The sequence below is a fragment of the Lepisosteus oculatus genome, chromosome 8 (assembly GCF_040954835.1).
Source record: "Lepisosteus oculatus isolate fLepOcu1 chromosome 8, fLepOcu1.hap2, whole genome shotgun sequence".
NCBI classification, from domain to species: domain Eukaryota; kingdom Metazoa; phylum Chordata; class Actinopteri; order Semionotiformes; family Lepisosteidae; genus Lepisosteus; species Lepisosteus oculatus.
The window spans coordinates 35,173,847-35,194,131 of record NC_090703.1 but is presented as its reverse complement, the minus strand read 5'-3'; the positions used below and the strand labels follow the sequence as shown (position 1 = coordinate 35,194,131).

At 35.9% G+C, this 20,285-nt stretch overlaps 1 protein-coding gene across 5 annotated transcripts in view; it reads left to right on the top strand.

The window, feature by feature from the left end:
- Positions 1-20,285, top strand: part of LOC102691808 (serine/threonine-protein kinase PAK 3) — a 63,088-nt gene that overhangs the window by 25,238 nt on the left and 17,565 nt on the right. For 4 of the 5 annotated variants that reach the window (XM_015351134.2, XM_015351133.2, XM_006632622.3 and 1 more), the window contains 5 exons: positions 8,356-8,552; positions 10,725-10,825; positions 13,623-13,776; positions 14,457-14,494; positions 19,009-19,074. In XM_015351134.2, the coding sequence (XP_015206620.1) occupies positions 8,378-8,552; positions 10,725-10,825; positions 13,623-13,776; positions 14,457-14,494; positions 19,009-19,074 (534 nt within the window). In that variant the 5' untranslated portion in view covers positions 8,356-8,377. The remainder of the gene's footprint in view (positions 1-8,355; positions 8,553-10,724; positions 10,826-13,622; positions 13,777-14,456; positions 14,495-19,008; positions 19,075-20,285) is intronic. The other variant, XM_015351136.2, reaches the window with a different exon arrangement.

Here is a 20,285-nt window from a genome sequence, read left to right as displayed (position 1 = left end):
GTGTATACTGATCTTGAACACATTGCTGTTGTATTAAACCTATGTGTTATCAAATAATGTAATCTTTTCCTTCATTTGTGGTTTGAGAGTTTAGCACCTTTTATCTAGTAATAATAAAGAAAAAAATAAAGACAATTAAAAAATAACTTAAATGTTTAGCACTATTTCCTTATTCAATATATAAAATGTTTCTTACTCCACCTTTATCTGTAAAATGAAAAAAATGCACATTGAAAATATTGTCTAGTAAAGAGATTTTTTACTTTCTTGAGCATCAACATATATTATAATTGCAATAGAAGCAAATTAATGCATTTAAATTAAAGTTATTCACAGGGATATAAACTGAAGAATAAATCTTTTTTTTACCAGGTGCAATGAAAGTTTATTATGCCAAGTAACATTGCCAAACAACCTGTCATCAACGGGTTTAATCAACAGGGGGTCTACTGTGAAATTAACAGGCTATTAGCATGTGTAGCTACTGCTAGAAGCAATATACTGTATGGTGCAGATCTGCAATGTTTGCAGATGCTACAGTATCTGGTAGATTTAGTCCCATACCTCTTGTTGTGCCTGGGCAATCATATGCCTTTTCACTGGTCTCTGAGCCCTCGAAGACACACAACATCCAAACTCACTCCACAAATGTTCACTGGCACTTATGTCTGGCATCCATGGCATAGCTGTGACACTCTCCTTTGGCAAGAAGGCCATTGTTACAGGAGCAGCATGAGGACTAACATTGTCCTGCTGGAGTGTTGTCACATCAGGATGAGCCCAGAGGATGGGCAGCTAGAGAGGTCCCAGAATTTGATCAGGGTAGTATCAAGCAGTCAGCTTGCTATCAATCAAAGTACTATTCTGTTTGTACACACTTACTAGCATCAATCAAAATGGTCTACATAGAACTTTGATTCATTGCAAAAGATGGCTTTTTCTAACCTAACAGTAAAAGTTATTGTTCTCTGGATGAGCATGGTTCCTTTTTTTGTTTTTCCTTCCTGAGTTTCACTTTGCAACATTAAACAGGTTAGATAACTATGTACACATGCAACAGTCACTTTAGTGTATCACAGCCACGGCTGCTCAAATAATCAAAATTATGTCAAAACATCTAGTTAATATGCAAAATCTGTATATTTTATTTTTCTTAAAATGCATGTATACATAGAGAGACATATTTATTTTAATGTACTGTAGTTTATTTTGATCTGCAGGTTCAATAGGGAACCCTAAATCCAGAACTTTCAAAGCAGAAGTGCAAACATTCTGGCCTGGGGGGAAAAGGTTTCTAGTTGTCTTTCTAATTTAACCCTTAATTACTAAATTGAACTCATTATATGCTTTACTGGACATTTTGAAGCCTTTCCTTGTTCTGAAGCTGGTGATTTATGGCAACCTACGGTAAATAAGTGGTCCTTAAGGAGCATAGCACCTAATTTGCTCTATTATAGAATTCTTCCAAGTTGATAACTCTCTACTAAATGGAAGCTATCATAAGCTAAGTTGATCAAAACTTAGCGTATAACATTTTTTTATCATCCTTTTCTAAAATGCAGATATACAGAACCACTCTGGCCCATTTCTCAGTTATAGAGTTCTGGACAAAGCTTTGTTTTGTCCTTTAATGAAATTGGGAGTGCACTTTTCTCACTTTCAAGCACTGTTGTTTGGATTATTCTTCAGGTGGTAATGATTTATAACCCTGATCATAGTTCGGAAGTGTTTTCATGGTGAAACCATGTTAAGTGACTGTTTTGTCAAAAGCTGAAGTATACCCTTGTAACTCTTGCATACAAGATTACTTTTTTCCAGCATAATATAAAGAACAACCACCTGAAAAATAAGCAAAACCAGCAATACAGCTGCTATGCACCAGTATGCCATGGTCCAGGGCTGGTGATTGATCCTGATGCAAGAGACAAGAGGTGAACTAGGGAGAGCCAATAGCAGGCTGCAGTGGTGTGTGGAGCAAACAGAAAGTGAGGGAGTGCAACTGGCAGCCACACACCTGTGCGGGCAGGTGGCCAAACAGAGGTCGTAGAGCTGCAGGTATGCCACTGAGGTGGAAACAAACAAAAGCACCTGGGGGAGAGCCAATGAGGTCATAAAAACAGGCAACAACACTGGAGAGGGTTCATAAAGTCAGGCGATCCAGGTCGACATGCACCAAAAATCGGGGAGAATCTAAACATCATAATGTAGGGAACAAGCAAAGAGTCAAGCCGTGGAGAAAGTCCAAACATGAGGGATTATTCAAGGACGAGAGAACCAAGCACAGAACAAATGCTAAGACAAATACTGCAATGCCACTGAATAAATGCCTTGCAGGGAGCAAGATAAGTGCTGTTGGTGGTATTGACAACCTGCCCAACTGTGTTACCATGGGAACGGGACGATTGGTAGATTGATTTAACTTTGACCCCTGGCTATGGTGTGTACAGGAACTGGAAACAGCAGCTACCGGGGCTCAAGCATTACACACGCACCCCTCTTACTACTACTGCAAAACACAATACTTTTGTCTTTCTCAAACCACACAAATAGCTCAGTTTATCTGGCGTAGTCTATACTACTTTGTGAAACTTTGACCTGTGCCAGAGGGGGATCGTATCTAAAGAAGACATTTGATGATTGAAAGAAATCTCAGATTCCCTTACAAAACTCCTAATTTGGTTAAAAGGTGCTAATTTGTGCATAGTACTGTACTGTATGCACTGTACTTTAGATAATTACTTTACAGTAGTTCTGAACTACTTAGTACAGTATTTCAGTTTGTTCACAAGCTGCTCTACACTACTTCCTTATATCTGTTATATTAAATTTACTGAGTAGATTAAAAAAAATCACTTGCAAAGCATGATCTAATTTCTAACCACGAAACACACTGATAATTGTATAATATTACAATATTATTTAAAAATAAAATTGAATTGATTAAATATCAATAGTTGATAAAGCAAGGCAACCAAACTGGAAAATACAACACTGTGGGCAATAATAACACACACACTGTTATAAATAACATGTCTATGTTGTGTTATATTAATAACTTGTCCAATTGTTAGAAAGGGGATTGATATAATGGCTGGATAATTTTGTTTTGCAGTTAAGATGAAAACTTTGGAGTTTCTTAGTCTGATTTAAAAGTACTGCAACAGTCCGGTGATGATGTTTTTTTGCTGATTCCCAGTTCTTACAGGAATTTATGACTTCCTTGACAAGGGTCCTCTAGCATAACAGATTTGATGAGACCCTAAATCTTGATTTATTAATGTTCAGTTTCTACAGTAGGTGCATGCAAATGATAAACTGCTCTGTAAAATGACATAACCTGAAGTACACTATAAATACCTTGTGTTTCCCTTTCTGTTAGATGCAGACCTTTTTATGCCCCCATTAAACACAACCATTTTCCATTACACATCAACATGCTAAGACTTCTATGTTTTTCTTTTGCGCTTTACCACTTAAACCAGAAAACAATTCTGACTTTGTAAAAAAGGCAACCAGCATAACTATCAAAATGTACTGAAACATCAACTGCATGTTCAATATACTGTAAGTGGTCACATCCTTTAGAACCCTCCTTCTGGTCTTTATGGTCTGTTGTAGATTGAAAGCATGTTGTCTTCTAGTTGTTGTCTTCTAAGGACTGCTTTCCTTGAAATACCAAGAGCCACTTTGAAAAGACTGCAGCTGTAATAACAAGGGACTTTAATAGTTTAAACAAGAAGCTCTACAAAATCTCTTCCTATCCAAAACCTTTGTAATTGTGCATTGGAAACTCACACTGTAGGCTAACATTGTCAGCTATTATTTCTAACCAAATGCATGCCCCAACAGTCCCCAAAATGTCTTTTGCTGTTTGGGAAGACAATGGATCAAACAATGGTGAAAAGAGGAGACAATTTCTCTTTAACAGGTTAAAAGGACTGAAGGACTTTTGAAAGGACTTTTTGGGATGAATGTTTGCTTTCCCACAGTATAACCATATTGTTGGAAAACAAAATGCCAGAGGTACAAAAGCATTGAGAATTATTTTTTTAGTGATAACTTGAAAGAACTTCAACATGCATTTCATACTTTAAAAGTAGGAAGAAATCTGATTTAGTCAGTTATATAAAAAGTTGAAAAGGAAAAACAAGTTTCAATAATGTAGAACAATTACACTGTACATGTCATATCTCCTAGAGTTCTGGTGTCCACAAAACACTTCAGATCCTGTGTTCAAGCTTGTTGACAAACAGAATAGGAGTCACAGTACTGTGAAAGAGCTCCAACTCTCTCACAATCAAATTGTCACAACTGGGCTGGACCTCTCATTATTTATAGCTTGAATTCAGTAATTGTCAAAAAAAGCAAAATATACTTCTTTATAGAAATGCTATTTACCGTTATACCATACTTACTGTCATACGTTTACCAAGGCTCCAGGTTTTAATATTTACTGTATGATGTCAGTCGCAAATCTCAACAAGACCAAAGAAGTGGCAAGAATCAAAGTTATACACACAAAGTTAATTTAGAAGAGACCATTCTCACTATGATTCACGGTTTTCCAGGGCTTGCCACTCAGACTGGATGCTCTTTCAGGGGATTCATTCTAATTAGTAATCATGATTCTGATTATTCAATTCTTGCCTTTTCTGTCTATAATGCTGTGGCACCTCTGTTGTGGTACAGTACTTCATCATTATTCCACTTCCTGTCACTGACTCCCTGGCTGAACTGCCGTCATGCACCCTGAGCTCTTATGTTGTTGTGGGCTGAATCTTCAGCAGATTTCCTGTGCTGCTTGTCTACCCTGGAGCCGGGACAACTGTCAGATTTCCCTCACCTTCCATCGATTTTCCAACTTCAATACAGGGACAGCTGTCTAGAATACCAGGGTTCCACAGCAATTATCTTCACCCTTTCTTAGCTGACCATCCAGGGCTATCCTTGCTCCACTGGACAGTATTTCTAATTAAGAACTGCCAGTCAGTTATCTATTATTCCATTAGCACTCACTTTCATTTCACTTTCCCTCCGTACCAGAGCGCTCGATCTCCAATGAATCGTATCTCTTTAAACGTCTCCTCGACTCTCCAGGCTTTTGCACCTGGGTTAAGTCCAATCATCACCTCTGCAGCAGTATCCAGCCAGGTTCTAACAAGACTGCTGTCACACACAACAAAGGTGCACTTAATCATAGTTTTGCAGTACTTTTTCATCTGTTATTTTTATGCAACACTTTGAAGGTGCACTTGCTCTTTCAGATATGCCAAATTGCTAGCCAGATAGATCTAGCTATATTACTGTACAGGTGTGCACTGTCACGATGGTCTAAATCAATTACAATCAGGTGGCATGTGAAATAGGTATTTCTGCAGCTATTGTAAGCAAAATGTCTTTGTAGCCTATTGTTATGCTACTGTATGTAAGCATAAGTAAGAATTAGAAGATCATTTTTCATTCAATTCCATACGTGGGAAGAAATTACACTACAGTATATAACATAATTCTCACATAAATGCTGATAAGAATGGGAAAAGAAAGAGCAGTCTACTTTCTTGAAACAAATCATTTTTCAATAGAACAGCTATAGTTTTGCTTTTCAGATTTGATTTTTCAGGTCTTTCTCTCCATTTATCATAGAAATTGAATACCAACTGATGAGAGCATATAGTTCTTTTCCCATTAGATTGGGTTTGTAGCTTGCCTGCTAAAGATGTTATCAATGTTAAGACCCCTTATGTATTTAGGTGGTTACAGCCTTACAGTACATAAGCTGTGGTTTAAATGAATGTGTCAAACATTTAAAATTACGTTTGAAAGAGGGTTGAGGGTATTTTCCTTAGAAAGGAGATACATTCAGAACATGTTGGCCAGTGTAATATTGCATGCTAGTTATCAAGAACTGATGTTTTTATGGAATGATTAACTTTGGTCAAACACATACAACAATAACAAAACAAAAACACATGCAACAACAGCAAAAAAAGAAAATGTTCATAGACACAGTTTCCTAAAACATTGTACATGTCACGATTATAGTCCCCCTCCTAAAGGGTGCTCCAGCCCTTTCACTTTAGACTTCATTCTGTGCACCTGATCCCTTTTACCCAGCCCACCTTAAAAGCCAGGCGCTGACGCTCATCCTGGCTCTGCATCTGGTTTCCGCACCATGCGAGTCCAGGACCTGGAAGGTTCCTGTTCCTGTTCCTGTTCCTGTTCCTGTTCCTGTTCCTGTTCCTGTTCCTGTTCCTGTTCCTGTTCCTGTTCCTGTTCCTGTTCCTGTTCCGCCGGTTTCCGACCCGGTTCATGGTTTTTAATTCCTTGTTTTGATGGATCTCCTGGCTTTGGACTTACTCTTGTGTTTTTGGATACCCTCTAAGGATTACTCTCTTGGATTGTTTGCCTCGGCCACACCTCCCCCGTGCACCAGCGCACTTTGGACACGCCCCCCTGTTTTCAGCCCCGTTTTCCTGCATGACGTTTTCCCAGTGTTTCCCCACTTCTTTGGATTGTGTCATCCGCATAGGGTCTGGAAAGAACTGTTCGTTACAGTACATTTATATAAAAAGTGAATAACACTGAATTGTTGAATTGCAAAAACAAATAGTTATGAATAATTCTGATGGCTTCTTTCACAGAGTTCTGTAGGTAGTTCAAGTACTGTAGGTAGCTGCATCAGCATGCGTAGGCTGCAAAAGAACAAGTAAAGGTTTATTCCATGCTGGAGGGAGAAGAAAAGAAGCACACTGTTTAGGCAGTGGAGCCTTCTTCAGCAGCCTTCTTCTCACACCCAAAGAAGGCCCCACAGCCAAAACATTGTGCTTCTTTTGTTCTCTTTTCGGCATGGAATAAACCTGTACTCATTCTGTAGTTATGTTTGCTACTCGTTCAATTTCTATCAACAAAATAGATCTATAATTTAATAAATAATAATAATAATAATAATAATTGCTTACACTTATATAGCGCTTTTCTGGACACTCCACTCAAAGCGCTTTACAGGTAATGTGGATTCCCCTCCACCACCACCAATGTGCAGCATCCACCTGCATGATGCAATGGCAGCCATAGTGCGCCAGAACGCTCACCACACATCAGCTATCAGTGGGGAGGAGAGCAGAGTAATTAAGCCAATTCATAGTTGGGGATTATTAGGAGGCCATGATTGGTAAGGGCCAATGGTAAATTTGGCCAGGACACCGGGGTTACACCCCTACTCTTTTTGAGAAATGCCCTGGGATTTTATCTGAAGGACGGGATAAATAAATCAATAAATCTGAGTCCTTTAAAAGACCAAAACATGACAAGTAATAAAACTATTTTGACTGGAGTAGTTGTAAGATCTAAATACTGTTACTGTTACTGTTTCGAATGAATCTGAGAGGCTGGGTTGCAGTTGTAGGGAGACAAGATAGGAGACATCTGAAGAAGTCCAGCGTTCAAACATCAAGGATTTGGATAAGAAGTTGACTGAAATTTGTTATTAAATGGACACGTCTTGAGATGTTATTTAGAAAAGATGACAGAAGCACGCTATGGAAATATGGTTTGAGCACCGAAGTTCTTTGTAGTATTGGAATATATCATTTTTGATATAAAATATATTTTGATGTACAAGTATAATAAACTGTGTGTCTATAAAAATGTACATTTTGAATGTATGCAATAATAAATAGTTCAGCTCCCAATGGTTAAATTTTATTTTAGTAAATCAATCAAGGTTTATTTATCTATGCACAGACAGTACAGCATACAGCAGTGTTGTCACCAATGAAATGCTTTATCCGCGAGCTTGTTAAGAGGGATAGAAGAGTTCTATGTAAGGTAGATTTGCACATGAAAAACTACATTGTTAGTTTGAATATGTAGGGTTGTAATGTGCAGATTTCACACTGTTCTCTTGATTGCTCTGAGCTTCCTGCTGCACAGCCTGCCCTCCAATAGCTGTGAAGTCAGCTGCATGAAAAAATGTGATGTAGGATTAGCTAAGAGCGTTAAGTCACTGTAATAGTCTCATGTTCTGTGAGACCTGTTACAATAGTCACATGCCTGATGCATGTCATGTTGAATATGAAAAATATAAAAAACATGAGTAAAATAATAACATTTACATAACACTTCTTAGTCATGCTTTTAAAGTTTGAAATGTGGTGAATGATACAGTATGTGTGGAATATGTTTTTGCATATTTCTATCCGAAGTGCAGAATGCCTGAGCTACGTGAAGTTCCTCTTTTCGAAAAGCATTACATGCATCTTCCAAATGTGCATTATTCACGTAAATATGTTGGTGCCATTAAAGAAATACCTGCAGTACTCTAACATTAATTTTCTTTTGAAACTCTGCTTACAGGCCATTGTGAGTTCTGCTAAAGATGTCCGATAGTGTCGATATTGAAGAGAAACCGCCAGCCCCCCCCTTGAGAATGAACAGTAACAATAGAGACTCTTCCTCAGCAAACCACAGCTCTAAACCTCTCCCAATGGCTCCAGAAGAGAAGAACAAGAAGGCCCGACTCCGTTCTATCTTCCCTGGAGGAGGTGATAAAAGTAAGGGCACAGAAGTAGCACTATAACCAGGCCTCAATCACACTGCATGGCACCACAGTGCTTGTTTGGACTTAGCTGCATTACCTTGTAGAGGTAAACTAAATTAAGATAAACTAAATTAATATAGTGTTTTAAGAAAAACATTAGTAAGTTATGAAAAGAAAAGAAGCTTTGTGGTACAAATTCTTTGTTTGATTTGTAGTAGCCTACCGGCCTAATAATTCCATTAAGGTTTGTCTTAAAGGATCCTACAGAATCAGCCGCAACTAAATAGCAAGGGAGTATACCAGACTCCAATGACTCCTTCTGAAGGAAGTATTTGTAGTATTGCTGATTTTGGAAAATCTTTCCTTCATTGTTTTTGCCAACACTTTACAGGATTTTTAACACCTGAAACACGATTTTCTATGTGATTTTCTCTTATGGGCTTAGAAGATTCAGTTCCCTTAATCTTTGATATTCCTCTGTGACCTGAATATAGTATGGATGTTCTTTTTTGCTCTGCCTCACAAATATGGTCTTACTGACCAGCTGTAGTCAATAAAGACAGTTTTCTGCAAACTAAAACATAGGTGGCATCTTTCTGCCCAAAATGTACATTTTCAATCTGAGATAGAATACTTGACAGAATACAAGGGTGCAAAGGATATACTGTAATAGAGTCTGTTAGATCCAGTTTTCCCACAGTATTGAGAATAACCATAATAATCCTAGACACCTGTTTTCCATTGCTTAAGGCAAGCTCCCCCACCACATTACCTGCCTTAGCCCAACTTTAGCTCCAAGGTTGACAATGACTGGCATCGCATTATCTCCATAACACATGTAACCACCACACCTGCTCCCTGATGGCTTAGTTTTGCTGGTTCTTTTCTCTACTTGATGTCACATGCCTTAGTAAATTGGTATCAAGTATGAAATCCACCACCTGTCTATTAGATCCTATTCCCACCATTTGATGTAAATCCTGCTTCTCTAACCTTGCCCTGTTGGTCATAACAATGAGTCCTTATTTTAAGTACCAATGGCTTAAAATAACTGCAGTATCCCCTGTGACTGGTGACTGGTCTGAGTTACTATCATCCTACTCTCCACCTCGCACCCTTTGTTCATCTGATTCTGGTCTCCCATCTGTTCCCCATGCCCATCTACACTCTATTGCTATGCTCCAAAGGCCTAGAATTATATCCCTAAGGATATCAGAGAGTTCTGAGCTCTTATATTTAACTGGTTATGTGTCTGCCCCTTTGCTTTCCTACTGTATTCCAAACCCTATTTGTACAGTAACTGTGTCATTCTGATGTCTCCTCTCATTCTGTAAAGCACTTTGAGAATTTCTGTAAATTACTTTTGAAGTAATTCCATACATAAAATGTTTCTTCTTCTTAATATAATGTTGACATTGAAATTGAAACTACTTTGCAAGGATATTTTAAAAGAGATATACATTTTCAATTAGTAAAGATAATGGAAAAATTATTAAGTACTGTAGAATAAGGCTTTCTCTCTTTTTTAGAAAATTGGACACAAAGCAATGTTGTGTTCATTCAGGTTTATAACTGTGGAAACCTTTTAAGATCAGTTCCTAAATAGACATTTATCTTAAGTCACTTGTCAAGAAAGGAGAAAACACTTTTTCATTAAAACCTGCTGACCACATGGATGGGAAACTCAAGAATGGATTTGATTCATTCTTTATAAGCTTTTGAAAGCATTGTGTTGTTCCTAGTACATTCTGGCATTAATAAAAAGTAAAAATTTAAGGTAACCTTGGGCAGGCAAAAAAAAACCTCATGGTCAATATAACATTATTTGGCCATGTCCTCTCCTATAATGGAGTATACAGTACACTAAAAGGAAACATTTCTAAGTGCTTTATTCTGTTTATCAGTCTTTTTAGATTGAACAATTTGGTAAAATTATTCATGCCCCCTAGATATGCAAGCTAAGAACATTTAAAAAATGCAAAGAAGAAAGCCACTTTTTTCTAAGCCTTTCTTCTAAGGCCATTAAAGCAGTGTTTGTTTAGTTTTAAAACATTTTCAAATTTTCAAATACAAATCTAAATCACTTGAATCTGACCAATATAAATTCAACTGTACTACATACAGTATCACCCAGTCAAGTTAGCTGCCCTCTAACATTTTAAATATTGTTTTGTCATTTTTTTAGCTAATAAGAAGAAAGAGAAGGAACGTCCTGAAATATCACTTCCTTCTGACTTTGAGCACACAATTCATGTTGGCTTTGATGCAGTAACAGGAGAATTCACAGTAAGTAACCTAACCTTTCACTATGAATTTCCAACAGTACATTACTATGAGGTCTTGGTTCTTGTAATTCTCATTTAGTTCATTATAACAACCAGGATAAAGTAGTTTCCTAAGGCCTGTCATGCTATGGGTAGTGTAGGGCTGGGTTCCACATCTCTTTACTTAGTCTGAATTTTACTTAAGCCGAATTTTTCTTAGCTTAGGAGTGATCCTTTCTTAGCCATTGTGAGAATTCACGTAGAGAACTGCCATTCATAATATTACGGTGATCCTCCCTTAATTTCCCTAGCTATGTCAGCGAGTGAGGAAGGAGGGGTGTTGGAGCAGGCTCACTGGGGTTTATTGTCCTTTAATGGAACTGTATGTGTGCTGATCACAGAGAGGGAAGAGAGCAAGTAGAAGCAGCTAGCAGGCCATGAGATAGAGAGAAAGAAAATAAACTTTCCCATGTTTTTACAGGCGAAGTGAAATGATATAAGACTGAATTAAAAAAAGTACAATAATTAAACACCATATAGTGTACTGTACACTTAAAATATACAATATTCCAAAAATAATTGAAAGATAATGATCTTGAATTCATACTTGACATTACCGTGACTGTACTTTGCAGTAATTAAACAAAAATAAAATGCAAGGTAAAACATAAAAATAATAAAATCATTTGGTTAGTCCTCTAACATACTTGCAATACAGGTTAATTTAATTTTTCAACGAAAAGCACAAGATTATACAGTACACTGCATTTTCTACACAAGTGTGTAAAGAAAGTGAGACGGAACATTAAAATGCAGTCCTTTATATACTGGTGTAGACCACTTTATGTTTACCTCATGCTATTAATCCGTGGAAAGAACTTCCCTCAGTACTTGCTCTTTACACATTCAATGTAAACTCTGCTTAGCTCAACTGAATTCCAACTCATGTAAGATCACTTGATTAGCCATAAACAATTTCTTGCATTAGGAATTTGTCTTTTCACATACCCCAGCTTGCTTTCCATGAGACACACAGGCACATAGACAGGGAAAGAGAAGCTTGGGGTCAGAGCACAGGGTCAGCCATTTATCCTGTGCTCCTGGAGCAGTTAGGGTTAAGGGCCTTGCTCAGGGGCTCAACAGAGTAAGGTTCCTCTGCCAGCTGCGGGATTTGAACTGGAAACTTTCTAGACACAGGTGCAGGAGGTTTATGTAAAGTTACATTTATGCAAGTCAACCCATATGTTACCCAGAGTGTGTAATATATGTTCTGTATGATTACGGACTGAGCTTATTAATGGCTAAATACATTGAAATGGCAAGCTTCATTTATTATATTTCATTAAGACTAGTCCCATATGTAAGAGAAACAAAGAATTCCCCCTTTTCTGAATGAACTTAGTGTAAGTAGATTACAAGACTATGACCATCAGTGTGTGATTACTCAAAGCTTTGAAAAAAGTACATGGGTTTTGAATATGTGTTAAAGTATGAATTTCCTTTAAGATAAGGCAATGAATAGTAGTGAGTATTCTAAACAAAGTATACAAGAATCCTTTATGTATATAGCCTTACTATTATGGTCTCATCTGTTTAATTATAACAATTTCTAACAATAACTACTCAGATATGGAGAAAATGAAGATAGGGAAGCTTCACTCCCAGTTTTGATTATACTGTTCATCTCCTTTTTTACTCACGTACAGCTCCATTCAAATCGATCAACAGTTGACTCAATTTTAAATGAAAGATACTGTACCTACTGAATTATTGAAAGGAAAGCTTTACTTATTTGCTAAGTATAAAGGATGCTGTGTTCTGTTTAATTTAATAGCATACCATATTCGATTCAGAGGGAAGTTGTGGAGAATATGGATATGAATGTTTGCATCTGATAAAGTCTAGAAACAATTTCCAATTGTTTATCTTGTCCATGCAGAGTCTGATTATGAAAAAGCCTTCAATTTTATTTATGTCACCTTTAACAATCTACTGTATTTGTGTTGCTTGTTCAAAACTCTGGAAGCAGGACATTTCAGGATATTTTAATATATATGAATATAATATACAGTACTTTACAATAAGCACAGTGTTAGATAATATTTTTTGAACATGAAGAAATACATTACAATCTGTTTACATTTCCATAAGTGTTTGATGAATGCAATGATGACTGAATATTAAAAATGGGAAAGAAGAAAGAAATGTGGACATTTTCTCAAAGCAAGAAAGCTGAAAGGTCACATAAATAACACTCTTATGTGAAAATTAAAATGTGAAACAAAATTCAAATGGAAATGAAAAATGCTTTCATTATTGTGATGGAGAAAATACACAGTCTTCAATTCATGTTTGTATAAAGATATTTTCTAATACTTTTGTTATTGAAGATATTTTGCATTAGTACAAACGTGCTTAGAAACTGATGCTTTACGTTATCTGGGAGCTGCCTTGAACCAGGTGTGAAAAGAAATAGCTATTGTGTTTGAATTTGGGGAACATCTAAGAAGGGTGAAATGTTTTAGAAATGACAGGCTGATTGGCTCCTGCAGACATTTCCCAGTTTTCTTGTTGTTAAAATGATCTTGTTGAGTCACAGTTGTTCAACAAGCAGTATCTGTCACTTCTTGTTAATATTGCAAGCAAAGCCTGGGCTCATCTGAATGGCATATTATGTATTGCTAAGGAAAATGAATTGTACTGAATTCAGAGCTGTGTGAGTGAAATGGGATCATGCATTTGAACCACATACTGTATCTGTTTTAGATATAAAGATTGTAATTGGATTTGAAAGACAAATGGACCTTGTTTTCCCACAGGGAATTCCTGAGCAGTGGGCTCGGTTACTCCAGACCTCCAACATTACCAAACTGGAACAGAAGAAGAACCCACAGGCTGTGCTGGATGTTCTCAAGTTCTATGATTCCAAAGAGACAGTGAACAACCAGAAGTACATGAGCTTTACTTCTGGAGGTGAGAGACAGGATCTTTATAATGGATTCATCATCATTATTATATACAGTATACTGTGATTATATATATTATATATGTGATTGTCTTTTAGTATTCATCTACAGTAGTACTTAGCATGTTGTGGATAGTGAGTTTTTCAACTACAGTAGGCTTTGAATTTCAGTGTGGTTTAAAATTTCTAATTCTAGGCCATTGAAAAATGTATGCCTGAAAGCATACTTTACACAGTACACAGTGGTTTATGTTACATTATCTTCTACTTATATCTCTATGTGACTAAAAGAATGAAAATGGTTGAGGATGAGGGCAGGGATTTATTAAATAAATGTAACAACTTACATCTGCTCTCCAGATAATAATGATAATCATCTTAAAGTGCTTATTTAGCTTTATGTTAAATAGTATATTCTTTATGTTAGATAGTACAGTACAAGTCTATTATTGTAAGTACCAATTTAAAAAGATTCTTCAATTGTACTCTTTTGAATTTACAGAGAGGTTTGGTCTTTAGATAACATGAAAGTTAAACAGCTCCTTCAACTAAAATTGAAATTAAAATCAAGTTTATTATAGGAGCAAGGGCATTGGTAAAGACAAAACTCTTGCTGTCAGAGTAAGCACACATTAGCACAGAATAGGGATCAATATTTTATTTAAATAATTGCCAATTTCTTTTTCAGACAAATCAGCACATGGTTACATAGCACCCAATGCTCTGGTAAGTGATCTTGGTTTTCATAAAATGAAAGCTTACCCTCTGTTTGGGATTTCATTTTTGAAAAATAGCATTTGATACACTAATAACATTTTACAAGAATAGTGATGAATAAATGACGTGGAGCAGAGATGGATAAACTGGATAGGTTTTGAAACATATTCATTTACTAAGCAATCATAAAAAAGTCTAAAAACTAATCATAGAAAGCAATACCTTTTAGAAAACTCAGTAATTTATTTAATCAGATTGTCTTAAATAATTATCTGCTTTAATCAGATCAGTGAACAACAAGGAGCCTGAAAAGGTGGAAACAGTTTTAGATGAAAGCTAATTAACTGAGATCTGAGCACACAAAAATGAGTTAAAAGGACTATTTTTAATTATTTTATGACATCACATTATGATATGAGTGCTTGTTTCCAATTTTAACATCTCCCAAGATTATAGAGACAATAGACAACTTCATGGACAGTACATTGTAAAATTAATTAATTGTACGTTCCCTTTGAAGGTTCAAAATTTGTACTTTTTCCTTGCAGTTCTTATTCTCATTTGAAATATCAAATATCAAACTTTTACAGTTTTCTTTTTACATTTCATAGAATGCTAGCTTTACAGATTACATTTTTTCGTATTTCATTATTTTTTGGCATACAAGCCCTGTGATTTAGCACTGTGTTTTTAATGCCAGAAAGAAAATAATGCTTCTGAACATGTTTTTACTGAAAGTGTTTTTTTTTAAATAAAAGCCATGTATTTCACCTTAGACAATTTAAGAAGAAACAGCATTGCAGGAAATTGGAGTTATTTTATCTGGATTGGTTCTCTAAACAAAGAGTCTGGGCTTTAAAATAAATGGATACAATTTTATTTTTAAAATATGCCTTCTACAGAAAAAAAACTCTTAATTGATTACATGAAGAACCTAACAGTAACAATGTGTGAATTTGGCACTGCAGGAAGTTCTGCAGTAAAATAAAATGCTACCTGCCTGTAATACTACCCAGGCCTCAGTAAGATATAGTTAATCAGTTTAATCATGATTTTTCTATTAAATAGATACTCTTCTAGGTTTTTAATATTTTATAGATCACTAATGTTTAGTCAGGCTTGTACAGCAAAAATTAATTGTCAGTACACGTTTCTAAACCACCAAAAGCATTTGGGAGTGACTAGTAGTTCAAGATTAGACTTTGTTTTCAAGAAAAGCAAGTGTAATATTCTGTCTTTAAAACAGAATTATGTTTTTAAAACGTTCATTCACACTGGTAACTGGCCTAAGCTTCTTATGATTTTAATCTGCAAACTGTTCAGGTAAGTCTGTTTCCTATTCAAAGCTAAAAAGATAAATCAATTGTGAACACATTTTTTAAAATTCAGCACAGATGGAAAAATATTTCATGAAGCTTATGTTGCAAACCCCTTATGGGTATAATTTCAAATTTTGTGTTTGAAAAATGTAGCGGAGAAAAACCTCTTTTGGTCTGTCATGGATGACAAAGCCCTTTGTAATTATTGTCTGGTTGACGGTGGTATCCAATTCTTCTAGTTTGTAGTGGCAAAGAAACAAGGTGTTTTGGACTGATATTCAATTGCTTTGCATGTCTGCTATTTTTGTTTTCTTTTGGACTTTTATTCTCTCAGTGTTTGTGCTTTCAAGTGTTTAATTAACATACATTATTGATTAACATTGATTAACATTTGATTAAAACCACGTTCCTGAATGCACAACGTGGGCAGTGAGGCCTGCTCTTGCTTTAAAACTTGTTTAGACTGGGGTGGCAGCTTTTTGAAGACCACAATGTGTCCTGTATTAACTGTGTTTCTGGCTATGCAGCATTAAACAATCGGTGCAATTGACCTAATGTCCCATTTAGTACATCATCTTTTTTTTAAATAACATTGGATATGTCATGGTCGTGCTTAGAATAAAAGACCATCATTGCAGAAATGTCATTAAAATGCAAATAAAAGTCAGAATAAGTACAGATGTGAGATGAATTTCAACCAATAGATAAAACTACTTTTTCATTAAGTCAAAATCAGAGCAAACTGGAATTCACCATTTAGAAAAGGGGAAAATGGATCCTCATTATACAATGTACGCATTTATTTACCAGTTAAACATCAAAGCAGTTGCAGTTTAAAGCTTGTAGCTTATTATATGTGTGATTGTAATTGTTGTAGTCATTCCTTCGATACTAGCTTTTCAGGAGCAGGTGTATGATGTGATGCACTCGGCCCTTCCATAGATCAAGAGCAAATTAATTTTTACAGCCAGGCTTGGTACTGAATGTGTTGGGGGTTAGAATGATTGAATGGCGATGCATAGAAGTACACACTGCTAAAGGTGAATGTAAAAGGAACAAATATACACCAAACAGCAATCCCCTGGGTTTGCAATTCACCAAACAAAAATACTTTAACTTTTATTAGCTTCATAATTAAATGTCACATAATACATCATTATTTTGAAACTTTTTTAGCTTTTCTTGTGCTTTTGTTAAAAATGCAAATCCCAGCATTGCACTTAAATAATACCTGCAGCTTTTAAGGTGAAGTGTGATGTTCATTCTTGTCTATATGTTAAGGCCATTGTGACACCTATGTTATAGTAATGTTTAGCTATTCTGGCTGACAATGATATATTATTTTTTCACCTTCATAACTAGACTGTTTTGTTTGGCTTGCATTGTAAATGTGTATCTCATCCTAAATAGCCTATGTAGTAATCATAAAATGCCTATAAAAAATTTGGTTGCATAGCATACTTCATAAATTATTAAAGATAGTCATAAAAATACCCACATGAAACTGGCAAACATTACTGTAGTAGGTAAGAAGAAAAAGAAAAAGTTTCTCTATAATCTAGAAGCATCTGGTCAGCACCAACCATAAAAAAACTTATATTTAGTCACAAAACTCCAGAGTTACTAAATCTGATATGTAACATAATTATTATGTTGTTGTTTTTTTCTGGAGCTGAATGTGCACTCAATGTTTTGTAGTGTAATGTACTAATTCCTTCACTACCAAGCAAGCAACTGGCTTTAACTGTACTGTACAGTATGTGCAAGTCTTTGAGTTTGCTGCTGAAGCTGCTTCTAATAAATTCAGCTTGACACTGCTTATTGCTGAAAATGTGAAGCATTGCATTGTTAGCATCGCTACAACATAAATGTTCTATAGAAATGCAGAGTTCTATAAACCTCTGTAGTAAGAACAATATATAGTGTCTGCCTTCATTTTGTTTGAATATACATTTACAGTATATACTGCCCAACCAAAATATTAGAGTATACCAAGCTAAAAAGTTGAGCAATCTCTAATGCTGATTAAAGCTGTACCATGTTGTGACATTAATATTATTGGATACTCTGGATACTCACTAATTTTTGTGGATACTTGAAGTTATTGTGCCAACAGTATGAGTTGTGGGTAGCAGTTCAATAACATTTTATCACCTGTGCACTGTCTAGATCCTGTAATGTGTATAAATGGACACATTAGCCTGGTCTTGCCTTTAGCTTATTATCAGAAGCAACCTTACTTATGCTGTGAAGCCAATATCCTTCTTTCTTAAAGCAAATTGCACCATTGAGGGAAAGGACTGGTCTGCTATTACATTATTGTCCATATTAATATGAGACTGTCTTGGTTATTTCCAGTGCCTCGCACAGGGTGGATTCCCATCCTGAGCATACAGTTATCTAATATTTTTGTAGGGCAGTATGAATAAATAGATAGAAGAAATTTGTAGATTTTTATACTGCAGTTCCATCATGGAAAAGTGTTTTTCCAAGACAATTACTACACCCCTGTTGTTTTCCAAAGCACAGATTGGTTGTATAGCTTTTATGATAGCATGCATTCTGTGACTATATATGGAAAGGAGAACCAGATGAGCCAAAGGCCACATATTCTGATTTTATTGTGAAAGATCTCTGCCAGGGGTCACAGGGGACGAGTGACATTTAAGAGAAGAGTTCAAATGTAAAGATACTGTAAAAATAGGCTAACGTTTTCCTGGACTTGACACACATCTGTTAACCTCCTTCGCACTCTTCTACAAATCCTTTTATTTTGGACATTGAAATGTCTTCAAGGTGGATCCACTCTTACATAATATTAAAATATAAGCTCACATTTAAAAGTTGTTTGAGGGGTTTTATTACTTTCTGATCCCTACCATCTGTAATGAAAACTGCTCCAAAGACAAAACTGTCTTAAAGGCAAATCAGATTCAAAGTTTAGGATTTTGCGAATGAACCTAACAAAACGTTATTTGCGATAATACTGAAAATTGCATTTATTGAAGATTTTCTTGAAATTATACCCTAATACAATTTCTGTATGAAAGGATGTGGTTCTAATTCTTGCAGAGTACATTTCTAGGGATGAAGATTTGGGGTAGCACTGTCAAAAAACAAAAAAGGCACTGAAGGCCATTTGCTATTGTTTGTTGTGTCGGTTTGTGTTCAATAAATCCTCCCGTTCTCAACCTTCATATCCAGACTCGTCTCCTGTCCTCTGGGGCTCCAGTTACCCTTAGAACCCTCAGCGCAGCAATTTATGACAAGGTAATGACACACTTTCTACATTTATATGAAACAGAGATATACCTTTAAAACCATCCACCCCTACCAAATAATGTCCAGCCGATTGCATTAAATGGAATCGAATAGTAATAACAGAGAAGGCACTATTTGAGCCACACCTTAAGGAATGCTGCTATGAAGTGTTTTAAATGGCAAACTGTAAGATAAGATCATGTTTTAAGCTGACATTTGTCTCCTTGAGAAGAAAAAAAAACATTAGTGAGCTGGAAAGAATGTTTGAAAAAATGAATTGGAAAGAAAGATCTGGATTGTTGCCAATTTCAATTTTGCTTCCTCCTACATTGTTTTGATTAAAACCAGGCCTAGCTTACACAAATAAAATGCTATTATAGCAAAGACCTACAGCAGCAGGTTGTGTATTCCATTAATTTCCAAGCACACCAGGATGAAATTGAAGTGAAACATTAAGCACTTAACAAACCACAACTTTGGTTTTTGATGTTGATTTTGTTTTTATTCGATGTTACTATGGACACAATCAGAGCTAGAGTTGTGACTGTATCTGCCATAATTAGCATGATTTATGTAATAATCTCACATAATGTAATGTTTCTGCAATGTGGTATTGCATTTTCTCAGGTACATTTACCATACAGTGCATTAGAAGTGAGTAGATGAAGCTAATAAAGTAGAAGATGTATTATAATGTATTGCAAAAATTTTATTTTTTATAATAAAATAATTTGACCAGTTCAGAGGACAATGAGTACACAGCAGATCAAGATATTATGATTAATTGCTAAAAAAAATGTATAGAAAGCTGTTTCTTTAATAGATATCAAGCAGTGCAGTGCAGATGAATAACTTTAAGCTTCAAGGTAAATGGTGTGGATGAAAGTAGGAAGTTTTTTGTTATGAATTTTAAGGGGAATTAGAAATGAAGTCTGATTTTAAAAAAATTATTCATCAGGTTTGGCCAGTACATACAGTATCTCAATGCAATGCTTTGAGTGTCTCCCTCCTACTATGAGATCTGCTACACATGGTTTGGTAGGTCTGCTTTTAAGCTAGCTTGTCAGCTCAGTGGTTCTCCGCTCCACTTTTCCACACTAACGTCTTGGGTTTCTGATCTAAGCAGGTAGTCAATTGTCAACCATGTTCTCTCTTCCAGTGTACACAGCAATACTGACTCTTAAGCTGCATCACTGCTTCAGAAAGCAGCTCTTAATGAG